The 16081-nt window shown below is 34.8% G+C and overlaps 1 protein-coding gene across 1 annotated transcript in view; it reads left to right on the top strand.

The window, feature by feature from the left end:
* The window catches only part of APOB (apolipoprotein B), a 37889-nt gene that overhangs the window by 7447 nt on the left and 14361 nt on the right, over positions 1-16081 (top strand). The window contains 19 exon segments of the mRNA XM_040598520.1: positions 608-732; positions 920-1005; positions 1779-1998; positions 3001-3228; positions 3417-3534; positions 3658-3804; positions 4863-5074; positions 5442-5679; positions 6213-6389; positions 6685-6876; positions 7665-7832; positions 9020-9231; positions 9773-9955; positions 10179-10300; positions 10878-11088; positions 12368-12543; positions 12679-12866; positions 13131-13276; positions 15606-15982. Of these exon segments, the coding sequence (XP_040454454.1) occupies positions 608-732; positions 920-1005; positions 1779-1998; positions 3001-3228; positions 3417-3534; positions 3658-3804; positions 4863-5074; positions 5442-5679; positions 6213-6389; positions 6685-6876; positions 7665-7832; positions 9020-9231; positions 9773-9955; positions 10179-10300; positions 10878-11088; positions 12368-12543; positions 12679-12866; positions 13131-13276; positions 15606-15982 (3526 nt within the window).

The following is a 16081-nucleotide window of genomic DNA, read 5'->3' as shown; positions in this document are numbered from 1 at the left end:
CTACCATAACACTGATGTGTATATGATATGATGGTTCGGCATGCTGTTCAGGCTACCTGTTAATCCACAATGATCAAATGCAGTTGCTTGCATGAATGTTGGCAGATTTCTTCCTGTTATCATGGTACCTGTCCTTTTGAGTATTTGCTTCAATAAAAATGTTAGGATTTCATATCATGCTAAAAACACATTTTCCGATTTCTGTCACTTCTACAGCCTGTAGAAATCTCTAAAATTTGTATAGTAAGAGTGAAATAAAAGGAGCATTACAAGGGGCCTGATCTACTGTAAAAATTACAAACCAGTTCTATGAAGGAGTCTTTTGTTGCAGGCAGCAGGGGATCAGTCATGAAGTAACTACTAAACCAAACACCTCAATAAGGCCTAAGGGAAAATTTCAGGGGGATTTTTGCCTGTGAAGAGACCCAAGTAGTCTCTTCAAGTCAAGATTGATACTGGCACAATTTTTTCTTTGTGTGAGAATGATTCCAGTTATACACCTTTGTTTCCAATATTCTGTAACAGTTAATATCACAGTAAAACTGCAGCAGCCTTTAAAACTGTTTCCTTTACTAGTCAGTAAAACAACTGCCAAACTATTTTACAGAACATCCCGTTATCTACCCTTCTAAGGAGCACTCAGTTCTGTCATTACAATATTGATGCAAAGAAAAGGCATATAAGAGATGCTGTCTGCAGTGAAAAGCACCTGTTTCTGCCTTCCTCATACAAGTAGGTTGCTCACTATTTATCATTAATCTTTATTTATAAATATTCATTTCAAATTGTGATGTATCGCATTCTACCCTGGCTTCATCCCCAAATATGCATCTTGTTTTCAAGAAGGCAGGAAGCATGGCAACACTGCTCAAAGGTACCTGGACTCAACTAAAGCATTGCATTTTTCTTTCTTTGCTAGAAATCGCTATGGTGTGATGACAGAGGTCAACCAGACACTGAAGCTTGAAGATACCCCAAAGATCAATAACAAAAATTTTGATGGAGGTATAGTTACAGTTCTCGATAAAACAAATACATGGACAAAATATAAATACAGGTTAAATACAGGGACAATTGTTTTTAAACATTGGATTAATTAAAAGATTAATAATGCTGCTGAAGGGACCAAAACAATTCATAATTTTAAATGAAGTTTGATCAATTTAGTCTGGAATAAGGTTGGGATATAAAATAGGCAAACCTAAAAAATGTTAAAACACTGTAATCTTTAATCTTTGTGTTTTCATTTTAATTTTGAAACTATTCTTTATAAGTAAAATTTTATAATTTGCTTGGAAAGTAGTTTTATTGGAAATTAGTTTATTGAACCTTTTTAGCTAACCGTAATTTCTTATGCAACTTTTGGCTTCATATGCCAAATACAAACAGTCCATGATTACTATATATTTGGTTTTGAAACACACTTTTTTTGACAGGCAGTTGTCATTCCTAGTCATAACATGTTTCTCCTAAGATTTACTCATTGTAAGTTGGAAAAGGAAACTATGCTAAAATAAAAGGTGTTAAGGAATCATCTTCATCATTTTTTTTAAATTATGCAAATATGTATTATTCAACTTTTGGGAGTATTACACTTAATTTCTACTACATTATTTTTAGAAACTGTTCAGCTGTTAAACTTCATATAAAATGTCTACATATTTTATCATATAAAATAATCTACAGAGTTTGTATTTATACCAAATGTATGACAGAAGATAAAAAAGAACATAGCTCCTTGATAAAGACATAAACAATGCAATTGTTTTAATTGCTAGATGAATTGGAGGAGAAGGGACTTGCACTGGAAAGTACAGATGCCAAATTTCCCAGGCAGGGGGATGTTGTTCTGAAAATCCTTCAAGAACTGCAGAAACTTACAGCCTCCCAGCAGAACCAGCAGAGAGCAAGACTCTTTTACAAATTTGTTTCTGGGCTTAGAAGTTTACATAACTCCACTCTTGGCTCTCTTGTACCCAAGATGATGGAAACTTCAAGGTATGTTACAACAGTTCATTGTGCAAATACACGTCATGTCAATGTCACAAGAAGTCCATTCTAAAGCTGATGATTTGCTGCAAGTGGTTTTAACTTAGAGGTTAATTAGATGTAAAGAGTGTCTTTCAGAAAGATGAGTATTGTCGGAATTATCTAGAGATAATTCTCTAGGAAGAGTAAAACCCGTGGATTTCACATTTTGCCATCAGAAAAGCTCAGTTGTTAATTGGAACTTGAATATTAAATATATGAGAACAGTATAACAATTCAAATAGATCTGAAAGTTCTAGTCTTCTATGAAGAACTAATACTGTTTTGATCATTCCCTAACAAATCTTCCAAACTTATTGGAGAAACTGAGCTTAAGTGGGAGTATTATACAGCCGGTACAGACTTTTTCTCCTCACCACCATCCCAAGTGTGTATGTCAGACACCATCCTGTGGATATGTTGTTATAGCCAAATATCTTTCATGCAGTTTTGCTCAAGGACAATAATTAATTCTAAACTCCCAAGTCTGACTTACAGTAAAGAACATGGTTTTGAAAGTGAAATTTTTGGAGACATGTAAGGGCATGATTCTTTGGTCTGACCCTCCCCTCCACTCTGAACCCTTATTCTTCTGTCCTAGCTGGACTTGAGTCAATGTACACATGCTTTATGTTGAGGGACTAGAGCCTCCATCTGGTTCAATGTATTGTATTAGAATACTTAAAATTGTGGGAAAGTCTGTTGTTGAGAAAAAAAGATATGTCTGTGTAATGATAGTATCGTTAATACTTTCTTGTTCATAGCTAAACATGTTGCTAGTATAATTTCTAAAACTAAGAAGCTTCTTTTTCATAAACAATCGTGTGATTTGCTTCCAGTCACACATAAATGTATGTAATTTATATTAAAACACCTTAACAAACCTATCAAATGTTTATTTCAATTGTGCAACATGCAGTGATAACTGCAAACAGGGATTTAGTTAATCAAAGTCATCTTTTTTCCTTTCAGTTCCATCACAGTTCAGGCCCTGGCTCAGTGCGGGACTCCAGAGTGCTATGGTGCAGTCCTTCAAATACTGAGAACTGGAAACGTGAATCCGCTTGTGGTAGACCTGGTCACATATACCCTGGGACTATTGCCTTCTCCAACTTCAGAAAGAATACGGGAAATTCTTAACATGGCCCAGTATCAACCAAGTAGAGCTTCTTTTTATGGCTTGAGTAATTCTGTTACTAAGTAAGTAATGACAGCATGTGATTGTACAAAATTACCTTCAGAAAACATTACAACGCTTAGAGTAAACCATAAGAGCAGTCAGGTTTTGAGGATTTTTTGTTATTCTCATGAATTCGCTCTTTGGGAATAAAACATAAATAGACATTTCTCATTTTCTCCTTTTGTTTCTAATGTGTTTATTTCTTTAGGTTCTACAATGAGAAGAGGACTGTAACAGAGGAAATAACAGATGTTGCAGACTTCATGGTATCACTACTTGGTACTGATTGTTCTGGGGAAGATGAACTCACATACCTCACACTTCGGGTATTTTTATTTCCTTCTTTCCTTATGCAAGCTATTATTTTAAATCATAGTACACGTATTACTCAACTTCTTTTGGTGGAGAAAAAATTGTTTATCATTTTTCTGTGTTTTCATCACTGACAGGCTATTGGAAACATGGGTGCAGTAATGGAGAAAGCTAAACCCAACCTGAAAACTTTTCTGAAGACATGTATAAGAAATGAAGCTGCATCACTTTCAGTTCAGAAAGCAGCCATCCAGGCATTCAGGAAAATGACTATTACCGAAGAGGTAAATTGGATCACAAGAATTAGCTTAAACTGTCCTCAGTTCACCTTGACTGTTCACAGAAGTTATTGAATATGCACAAGCGTTGCCATTATTTCATAGCTTTGCTATCTTCCTTTTAGCTGTCTCCAGCTTTTGTAGAACTCTCTTAGTTTCCACACACATATCTGAGAAGTTCTGCAGGCTTCTGACTTGGTGGGTGTTGCTCCTTTGAGATGCAGTTGTTTGTATAGGTAGTCTCTGTTTCAATAGGAAGTTTAGATCTGTTCCTATTAGAGTGTCTTAAATGGAGTTTTACTTACTTAAAGGCAGTTTTAATGAACTAAGTACTCCAGATTTAAATGGATTTAACAAAGAAAAAATCATGTCTCTATTTTATATCCCCATTTTGTTGTCATTGTTATTAATAGTACTGGTTAGATTTATATTTACACTACAGTGACATTAAAGCACCTTCTACAGAATTGGCGTCATTAGCACTTCAGTTTAATATAGAGAAATTTTTTCAATATCAACAAGTTTCTGCTCTAAACACATGATTGTTTCCAGAGAAGACTTACTGAGTTTGGGAGTCTGGAAACACCTGGTGTTCACATCCTCAGATTCAGTTTAATTTAAAGCATTTAATTTCTTTTTATTATTATTTATTTTCAAACTAAGTTTTTAATTTTTCTTCAGCAAAAGATTTTGATTGCCTTCTTTTCCTAAATTGAATGACTTTTTTTCCAAAAATTGACAATTTGCTGCAGACCAGTACATTTCTGATTCCCAACAACCAAGTTCAGTGTTCTGAACAAAAAAGTAACCTGCGAGATATAGGATAAGAAAATCAGTTTTAATAAAAACAAAATTTATATGACATTTTCTATCAAAAGAAGTTTTATCAAAACAGTTTCAATGAAGTATTTTTGGTCATCTCTAGAAATAAAGTATAGAAACAGTTAGGCAATCCAGAAAAAATTACATCCTGGAAATTATTTCACCCTATATATTCCCAAAAGAGTTTAGCAGTATTATCTACTAGTCAGCCCACCAGTGCAAACCTTTCTCTATTTATTTAGGACCGTTCAGCACTTCTGAAAGCATTCCAAGAAGGGGATGCACCTACAGACAAACGTCTAGCAGCCTATCTTATACTGATGAAAAACCCTTCCCCAAGTGATCTCACAAAGATTTTGAGAGTGCTCACAAAGGAGAAGAACGAGCAAGTGAAAAGCTTTATTGCCTCACACATTGCCAACATCCTAGACTCTGAAGAAGTAGGCATTGAAGAGTAAGTAAAACTTGATTGTATACTGGTCTCCTAGGAAGAACAAAGTTCTGACCGTAATTGCAGTACTAGTTATTTAACAGTGCATATTCTGATTGTTTATTTGTTTGCTTTCTTTGTTTGAACAAGCACATCAGCTGAGTAAATCTATGGCTTTGTCAGAGCAGTGCCAGCTTACAGTCTTTCCCTTAAGTCTTTATTTTACTGTTAATACATGCAGAAGGCTAGCCGTTTACAATCCCCTCAGTTGTATGAATGTCTGCAAGTGTCACAAGAAATCCCTCAACTCAGACTAAATGAGGTTTTGGAATTTATACTATTTATACTGTACAAATATATATTATATTTGTATTGCTATCCTCTTTCCTAGTCTAAAAAGCCAAGTTGAAGAAGCTCTGAAAGGAAACCAGATTCCAACAGCCAAAGATTTCAGAAAATTCTCACAAAACTATCAGATTTCCAAAAGAGTTTCTGTACCTGGAGTTGATCCCATCTCTGCAAAAGTAGAGGGGAATGTGGTATTTGATCCAAACAGCTACCTTCCTAAAGAGACTATGCTAAAAACCACCCTGAATGTGTATGGATTTGGCCCAACTGATATCTTTGAGGTACAATTCTCCAAAACTTCTGCGAGTATTCCACTGCTTGCTTTCTCGCTCCTGTTTTCTTGTAACAACATTCTCTGAATAATGTATTGTTTTTACAAGGTTTGGGAGAAATCTAAAGATGACTATGCTTACAAGGGGACTTTTATTTAATCTCAGTGGGCTTTAGAGCAAGCCATCCGTTTTATGACGTCACTTGCCACTGACTGGATGGAGGACCCTGTTGGAGTTATTAAAGGCCTCAGCTAGGGTAAAATGAACCCATCTGTAACAAATTGACTTCATGCTAATGAATCATTACTGGCACACTGAAGTACTCATAGTAGGTTTTAAATGAGACACAGCCTATGTTTAAGTTTTTTGTTGGGCCTCACCACAATTAGTTGTAAGACCTGGTATTCCGTATCTTCCCTTAAAAATCATAGACTTGTAGGATACACTTTAAATGAATTGTTTGTTCCCCAGAAAGTCTGTTTGTTGCAAAGCTCCAAAGTAGGTAAAGTGTCTCAGTTATTGCATTGTCCTGTCTTTTTCAGCTTGGCTTGGACGGAAAGGGGTTTGAACCAACACTGGAAGCTTTGTTTGGAGAGAAGGGATTTTTCCCAGACACTGCAAGCAAGGCCTTGTACTGGGTTGATGGCAAAGTGCCAGAGCAGGTTTCCAAGGTGCTTTTTGACTATTTTGGTTACTCCCAGGATGGCAAGCAAGATCAGGTACAGCTTGAAAACATCCTCTGCACAACATGGCATTCCTATCTTTACACAATAATTACAGCATTTCCCTCTTTATTGGTTATGAGCCTTCTCCTTATCAGCTAAACTAGAAATCCTTAATGCTAGTTAACAATGTTTTTTTCTTAACTGTATGCGGGAGGGGCCTTTGTCTGGAAACAAATCTCTAAGAAGTGCATGTGCAGATTAGCCGACATGCATTAAGTAACTGTTCTAGATACATGGTCTTACAGGTTTCTCATAAATATGTTTTACTACTTTATGATTGAATTTTCAGGATGTCATGAAAGGAATAATGCTTAACCTTGAAAAATTGATAAAACAATTGGGCAACAAGGAAGCTCCTGAAGGAAGAGCATATCTGAGAATCCTGGGAGAAGAACTTGGATACCTGAAACTCAATGATTTCAAATTGCTGGGGAGCATGGTTTTAAAGAGTGTTAAAACTCTTCAGACTATTCCTGAAATGGTATGTTTCTGAGGCACCAATGTATTTTAGTAATTTGGGGGTTTTTCTACAAGATTTTTTTAAGATTTAGGTTGTGTTTATCTATTATGTAAAGAACGGGTATTTGATATCAGCATGAAAATAAAATTAGCTAAAATAAAATATCCAGGTTTGGTCTGAAGGACTCTGAGAAGCCCATAAAGAAGCCACTTCAGTAACCAAGTCCTCCTGGAAGATGGTGAGAGGAATGAAAGGTTCACATCTTATTGTACGAATGAGCTATCTACTGGACAATACCCAAAATCTCAGTGTTGGCCATTATACTACTTCATTATATATACTATATAATGTTGGCATTTATACTACTGCATTTCTATTTATGAAAATATATAATAATATTAAGCAATAGTTCATCATGTTAAAAAGGAAAGAAGATATAGTACAGGTTAAGAAGGTAAAACCCTTCTTTTGTAACAGTAAAAAAACGCTTTGCCATAGACTTTGAGGAAGTTACATGTTACATGTTGTCTAAACCAACTCACCTTTGTATGTGTCTGTCAAGGTAGATGATCTATGAGTATCAAGGCAGGTGATAAAATCTAATATTTGTTTAAAGCTGAGATTTTGATAAACAGAGTTTAGTACATATTTTGAAGCAAGGAATCTGTAGAAATTAAATTCTGTACTCTATATTAATTAATTTTTGGATTATACAGCTACAGTCATCCCATGATCAACTTTAAAAGTACAAAATGTACATATTCCAAAGTGTAGATTTATTAGTGTTCATTTCCTTGTTTGATTCACAGATTGCACAAGCCATCTCAAAAGGTGTTGACAGGGATTTATTTGTCCACTACATGTTCATGGACAATGAGTTTGAGCTCCCAACTGGAGCAGGTTTGCAACTGAAGTTTGCCTTGTCTGGAATAGCAACACCCGGGGCCAAAGTAGCTGTGAAGCTTCATCAAAAAAGTGTAAGTCTCAACAGCTGTCTATATTTTGTTTCCTCCTAATAATCTACAATCTTATTTAGGGATAAAACCATAACACCAGAAAAATTTTAAATACTACAATATTCTCTTGAAATGAAAATAGAAACTTGCTTGTTAGAGGTCTCCAGTTAATTTGTGGATGACATTTACATTAAAGTAAGAAGTAATACACATAATAAATTAAGTTTGAGACATAATAAAATTTATGAATTAAAATTATTTTAATCAGTCTTTCATAAATAGTCCTTTTAACCTCTGTTTATTTCTCTCTCCTTGCTTTCAAATTATAATAGTACAAAAGCTCAAAAAAATTGTAAATTTTCTATTCAAATAATTAATAAAAGATTCTGATGTGACCAATTCAAAGTAAAAATTTTCATTTTCAGTTAAAAGAAATATTGAAAATTTAGTTAAATAAAACATTTTTTGATCTGAATGGAAATATTTTAAAATTATAACAATTAAATATCATGTGAAACAAAATTATCTGGTTAAAATAATAAAAAATCCATTTTTATACAGTTTTAATATCTATTTCACTCTAATTTAGTCAATATAAGGAAATTACATAAATTTCCAATAGTTTCAGTTCACCTAAAGATTGAATTTTCTACCATATGCATGATTTAAATAAAAATAAAAAATATGTCCCCAAATTTAATACTGGTTGCCTTTAGTTACCTTTGGAATCTTTTCCAAAATTTTGCATTCTGTCCCTTCTTTCTGTAGAGGCCAAACCAAAAGCTTGAAAATAAGCTGTTTTCTGTTTAGAGAAATTAAAATCTTGGCTCTGTTTCTTCTTTGTCAAGTAGTTTGCTCATTGTTTTTGAAAATAATTTATTTTTTTTTACAATGGAAATCTGGATCTTGTTGTCAGTTTTAAAAATACATGCAAGTAGCTCCATGTACAAAATCTTTCCAAAGCATGAGTATTTTTACATTAAAGTAGATAAGGTTCCTTGGCATTATCATATTGCTGTATTTGTTAAATTACAGTTACCACTTATGTGGTCCCTCTGTTTATGTGACTTGGAAATCAAGTTCTTTTAATAACAAAATCAATTATTTAAAACCTACCTCTAGATTATCAAGAATATTACATTTGTTTTATAAAACCAGTAAGAAGTGTATTGAGCAAATAAATACATAATTTTGTTTTTATTAAATAGATGCAAGCAGAACTCATTGCTAAACCTTCAGTAGCAATTGAATTTGTAACACACCTGGGAATAAACATGCCTGAATTTGCTAGGAGTGGTGTGGAGATGAATTCTAATATATTCCATGAGTCTGGAATTGAAGCACATGTTAGTATGAAAGCTGGACAGTTGAAATTTAGCATTCCTGCTCCAAAGAGTCCAACAAAGCTCCTCAGTATCAGGTAATGAGAACAGAATGAGAATTTTCAAGGCTCTGTTCTTCCTTTTTCTTCTTGTTTTTTATTATGACAGAATTAAGAGGCTAGGGCAGGTATGGAGAAATTTTCAGTTCAGAAAAATCGTAGACATTGTACAACTGGGATAACTTCTTTTGTAAGATAAACAAATAGCTAAGTGGTGACTGGGAGTCATGGCTTACAGATTCTTTATTTTGTCACTGTTTTCTGAAATTTTCAACAAGACTGTCATTTCTACTACTTTGGTTTCTTTCATATTAAATTATTATAATAGCAATGCCTATTTCTAGACTGAATTTAAATGAACTACTTAGATTAATTTCAGACAAGGTAAATGGCTCAACACGGAATTATAATTATCAATAATAATGCTTATAATAATAAACCATTTGATCATTTAGCCACCAAATGATATTTCACTAAGCCCCTACCTTAACAAGTGATTTTTATTCAGGAAATAACCTTGTTAATAGGACAATGTCTGAACACCTGTCCTGGGAATAAATGGCTCACTTATCTGTTCCAGCAATACGCTACATTTGGTGTCTCCAGCCAAAACTGAAGAGTTTCCACCTCTTATTGAAAACCAAGAAACCTGGACTTCTTGCAAGCCTTTCATTGCTGGTCTAAATTTCTGCACCAAATTATTGTACACCAATGCCAGTGCCATAGAGGCAGCTCCATATTATCCCTTGACTGGAGAATCCAGGTAAGTTATATCAGCTTTAACAATGTTTATTTTGTGGTTTTGTGTTTGCCCTGTAAGAGTTTAGTATGTACAGTACCCTCTCACATAAAGTTTACCTTTAAAAATCTTTAAAAACACACTAGCAGGAGCAGCTCAGAAAGAGAGCTATTGAGAACTGTATGATTTCTTCTGTTTGTGGTCATGGAAAAATAGTTATTTACAATATATTTGTTTACTCCTTTAGATTTGAAGTTGAAATAGTGTCCACAGGTGAAGTGAAAGAATACTCTGCAAGCGCAAACTATGACCTGCAGAGAGAGGGAAATGACCTGGTAGACACCTTGAAGTTTGCTGTCCAGGCAGAAGGTAAGATTCTGAAAAACGAGTACGGTTTAGCTCAGTTTTGAACTGTGTCATTTTATGGACAAAATATTTATATGAGTAAATTATAATAGAATTCTTTACAGTAGAAAATAGAACGCCATTTTCACAACCAAACAGGCCAACACTTTAACTTTCATATATGCAATCCCAGTGCAAGATTTTCATGATCAGAGGCTGATTTTGTTTCCCAGGAATGCTTCCCCCCAATTTAAATAAAAGTATGGCGTTGGTGAATGGAAGCAAGGAAGAGGAGAAGTTAATGGGTTCTGTATAAGCAAGAGAAAAATGCCATTTCCAATTAAAAATTTTTCGAAGGGAGAATCTGTGGGTTGACAAGTTTATGTAACACATGTAGTGACGGATTTAGTGGATCAGCTCGTGGTGTGTCTAGAAGATGAGAAAAAAAAAGGATTACACAGTTTCTCATTCAGGCTCGTCAAAGGTTGCATTGGATCTTCAGGGTGATATAATTTCCAGTTGATCCTTTTTTATTCTCATTTAAGAAAAGTCCAAACACATTCCATAGTTACAAATAACCAAAGTACCTTACGTTTTCCAGGTGTAAAGCAGCATGAGGCCACACTGACCTTCAGGTACAATAGAGACAAAAAGATTTTGTCCAGTGATGTCCACATTCCAGATGTTGATGTTGACTTTGGTACAAACTTCAGAATTACTGATGAATCCATTCCTGGGAAGAAAGCATATACGTTTGGCTTAGACCTTAACAACAAGAAGATTTCCGAAGTTACTCTTACTGGCCAGATAAGGTAACTCAGAAAACCACTTAGACTTCTACAGATACCTTTGAATAAGATAGCTGAAGATTTTATTGAAGGTAGAAAAATTTAGGAAATCTTATCCCATTTTGGAGAAATTGCTTATGAGACATATAAACTTGTCATTCAAACTCTTTAAAAACCCTTCAAGTATTTTATTTGTAATCCATCATGTATACATCAAATAAATAAATCTAATGCACCAACTGATCTTTCCTACTATATGTATATATATAACTTGTATTACAAGTTCCTTGAGCTAGTTCTTCCATGTTCGCACACACATGACTAAAGGAATGACATTGTACTGGTGTTATTGCAGGTGTGCTAATCCAAGGATATAAACAAATCAAGGTTTGTTCAGAGAGGTATTATCTTTTACTGGATGTGTTTGGCTCTAAAAACGTTATTACATCTCCCCATGAAGAAATCTAATTCCACTCAATAAGTAACAAAACCAAAAATAACTGAGAGCTTCCTGTAAAAATTCCCACGCTTCACGATGAGAATATTTCCGGGAACATCTACAGGGGAGCTAACAAAAATGTTCAGCCTGCCAGGGTTTCTAAAATTGTCTGCCTCACAAGCCCATAGTGAAATGAGCTGATCGCATTCTTTAATAAACCTCAATCTTCCATGGAATTCTGTGATCTTGATGGTGCCCCAGGGAGTCTTTGTCTTTGCTGTTCATGCAGAATTGCCTCTGATATCAGTAGGAGCTTTGGACAGATGTCAGGGACCTCAATTCCCTTTCATTTGCACTAACATAATATTAGAAGTTTTCTCAAGTCAACAAAGTTACAAAGATACAAAATAAATGTGAATAAAGGAAAATGAAACCCAGTAGCATAATATATTTTGTCAAGCATTTTGTTTCTGTGTGATTCATGGCTACAGTCTGAATCCTTAGTAGAGAATTCAGCTTGAGTAAGAAGTTCAAAATTTGGTTCAGGTACAACTTTATCAAGACAGGCTCATATTTCAATCCATTTCAGTATTTTGAAATTAATATGGAATTATTGTTGTGTGTATCTGCACAGTAACATTGTAATAATTTATCATAAATTTCCCATAATAACTAGCAGAAGCTGAAAACATTGATTGAATTGGAACAGAGTTTACAAGTTTGATCAGTCAATTTTTTTATAACCCATATTATGCCTTTACTATGGATTTAAATGCTGGAATTGCTCCTGAAACGTAAGTGAGAAGATAGAGTAAAATGCTTTATATTTATATAAAAAGAAAAATTTATGTTTTGCTTTCACAGTTATGCTGGAATGGAAGAGGCAATGTTAAGAGGCACAATTTCTATTCCTCGCCTGAAAACTGAACTTAGAACTGAAGCCCTGGTTAATTATTCACCAACCAAAGGATATCTTCAGATAAGCTCAGCTGCAACAACTCATGGAAACTCCATTTCAGAAAGAGTTCTTCTCAGATATGGTAGGGGAAAAAATATGATCCATTTTGTACAACCTATAAATTTAAACATCTTGTTACATTAGTTTATAGTATATCCTTAAATATGATAGGGATATTACTAAACTTACCCTTTTCTTTTAAATTAATGATTTTCAGATTCTGAGAAAGTTGAACTTGAGTGGAATTCAGGTGCCAGTGCTGCTGTGAAAAAAATGTCTTCTGGCTTCCCAGTTGACTTTTCAGACTACCCAAAAGCTTTAGAGAAGCATGCCAACGAACTGCTGGATCGGAAAGTGGCTCATACAGATATGACACTGCGGCATATTGTGTCACAATTTATCGTGGTATGTTTCAACCTACAGTAGATGTTACAGCTTGACCACATAGCCCTGGCGAATTCTTGCCTCCCTCATGGAAGCCAGAATCATAACTACTTGTAAAAGCACTCAACAGACTGAATAAGATGTGTATTTCCAACTTTGATCAAACCAGTCACTTCATCAGATGCCTAGGGCTTAGTATATGGATAGTTGAAATAGGTCTCAGATAACTTCCTGGGAAGTTCTAAACTTGTTATTCACTTTGAAAACCTCGTCTCCTCATTGCAGGCAACCAACACCTGGCTGCAAAAGGCATCAAAAGATGTACCCTATGCCCAGACTCTGCAAGACAAACTAAGTGGACTGCAGGAACTGAACATTCAGAAAATTAACTTGCCTGTAATTACCATTCCAGAAGAATTTTTCCTGAAAAGGTAGGGAGAGAAATTAGGATAGTCACACAGGAAATGGAAAATAAATATTTATTCATATTTTTGTGTTATTTTGTTTTACATCATTTTATAAATAGCATGGAATTGCTGTAAACATTAGCATAAAATTGGAATCATAACAATTTTAAGATCATTGAGATGAAATTATGTGGAGGAAATGATGCATGTCTTTAATACAGATTTGACTTTACAGCAGTCACTCCTGCACTATATGAATATATCCTGAAGTATTGTGTTATATAGTAATGAGAACTGAACAAAACCACAGTGTTCAACAATCTTTACTCTAAGCCACAGAACTAGTGAAGCCAAGTTTCCCATCAGTTTGTGTCCTGCATTCCTACAGACCCTTTGTCTTTGGCCATAAACCTAATATCTCTACTTTTTCCTGTGCAGTCCTATTGGACAGTTCTTCTTCCCATTCCCCTACACATACTGGTTGAACTCCATCAGTATAGTACCCTGACCTCTTCCCATGTCTGACTCCATCTGTCACTTGCTCAAAGGCAACACATGCCATGGTTGTGCACATATGGACTGGATGCTTGCACTAGTTCAGGCCATCTCCTCCACTTAATAGAGAGTTTCACAGAACTTTCGTGAATCTAATTGCCCCTGAGGCTTTTGCCCTTCTGTCACATTAGATAGAAATTATTCAATATGCTAAAAATTTCTAAGAAGTAGGGTTTGACAAACAAAAAGAGAGACTGGAAGGCAGTATGTCTCTTCTGTTTCTAGGAAATTAGACTGTAAGTCAGCCAGAGTGGAACTAGACTTTAAAATGCTCATGCACATGCCACAATTTGCTCTCATTACATTATGTTCCTAGCACATACTGTTCTTGCCATTCAGTGTTAATATCACATTGTTTCTCTGCCTCTGCATAAGAATACAAGGAACAGCATTGATTGGTAGTATCTTCAGAATACACCCACAGCTACTACTGTGATAAATAGAAACATGTCTGTATGGTTTTCCCATGAGCTAGGGAAATATTGATGACTGTAAATGTAAAGGACAACAGAAGTTAGTGTAAAATTGGATTACAAAACCAGATGGAAAACAGTCTTGCATTTTATCTCTTGGCACTGTTTTTCCATGTACTATCTTTCACTGTGGTAAAATGAAACTGTATGTTAATGACATATATCTTTTGTTGCTTCCATTGTGTTCCTAAGCTACATATAAGGAAAAACCTGTTTTTTCTCCTGGATTCTTATCAGCAGTGCACATTATAATAATAATAATAGGAATTTCTACTGCTCTGTGATGTTGCTTTTTTAACCACTTGGTGTAAAGGAACAAATTTCAAAAATGTTTCCTTAATTTTCATTTTAGAGTAGCTCTAAGTGTAAAAAAGAAGATTTTGTAATATAAAAGACCAGTTAGGCAAACAAGAAAAGTATCTTTGCCAGCTTATTGTTCATGCACAAATTAAGGCCGTTTCCTCCTGTTTTGCCTTTTTGTTATTACACTTTTTCCCCACAAGCTTTTCAGCTGATGATCCATTTTTTCCAGTCCTAACTCCTGGTCAAATGGTTAGATTTTTATTTATCTTTTATTCAGAATAAATGAATGCTGAATATTTGGATGAAACTTTTGACATGCTTATCATTAGAAGGATAAATTCTTTATAATTTATTTTCTTACAACTTCTAATACTAATAAGATGTTTTGTGCATTTCTGTAAGAATACATCACTTTTTTAAGGACATAATCACCTTTTTCTGGTACTCAGCATGCCACATTGCAGAAGCGTGGCAGGTTTTTTTTGAGATATTTTTGCCTATGTATCAGCTATTTCCATTCATATTCCTTCATTTTGAGGATCATTTTCATGCCATTACATCTCTTTATTAATGTTCATAAAGCCCATTTGGATTCTCAGAGCAGAAAATCAAATACAAGATTCATAACTTTTCTATGTTTAGCCCCTTGAATGACACTCTCCACCTGTGAGCTATAAGCTCTGAACAAATCGTGAACCTTTGTATTCTAATGCAAGGTCTTACAGAAATAATGTGTTTCTGGGCTACTTGACCTATGATTCTCCCTGATTATGGAATAAAAGGAAAAAACATTGACAGAATTCACTGATATCAAAAGTGCTTTCAATAAATTCTGATAGATAAGTGCTTAAAAAATGTTGATAATAATACACGATCATTAGATTTCTGTCTAAACCTAAAGTGAGGACATTGATATAGGCATGTAAGTAAGCTCAGTACAATGGGAGTAGTAGGAATCATAGAAATTTCTGTATATGTTTTGTGGACTTAGAGTTTCTAATAGAATAACTTTTATTTTCTAGTGAAGGCCGGATCAGATACAACCTAAATAAAAACAGTTTTCTAATTAATATCCCGTTGCCATTTGGTGGAAGATCATCCCATGACATAAGGGTGCCACAGACTGTTAAAACACCTCCTCTGGTAATGGAGTCAATGGGAATAAGTGTGCCATCTCAGGAGTACAGAATTCCAACATTTACTGTTCCAGAATCCTATCCTCTTCGTGTGCCTCTACTTGGCACTTTAGAGGTCTCTGCTAATGTGTACAGCAACTACTACAACTGGACAGCAGCGTACACTTTGGCTAATAGCACCACAGAGAAAGCATCCAGCATAAGAACTACTTATACCACAAATGCTGATTCAGTTTTTGAGCTACTTTCCTACAGTGTGAAAGGTAAGAATGTGTGCTAATACTGCAACATTGGCAAAACTGTTTTAATGTCTTTATTTTCCATGTGTCAGGTACAGCACATTCATTTTCCTGCCGCTTATT

Source organism: Falco naumanni, chromosome 6 (assembly GCF_017639655.2).
Source record: "Falco naumanni isolate bFalNau1 chromosome 6, bFalNau1.pat, whole genome shotgun sequence".
NCBI lineage: Eukaryota > Metazoa > Chordata > Aves > Falconiformes > Falconidae > Falco > Falco naumanni.
The sequence above is the reverse complement of the archived record's forward strand: the minus strand, read 5'-3'. Positions and strand labels throughout refer to the sequence as shown.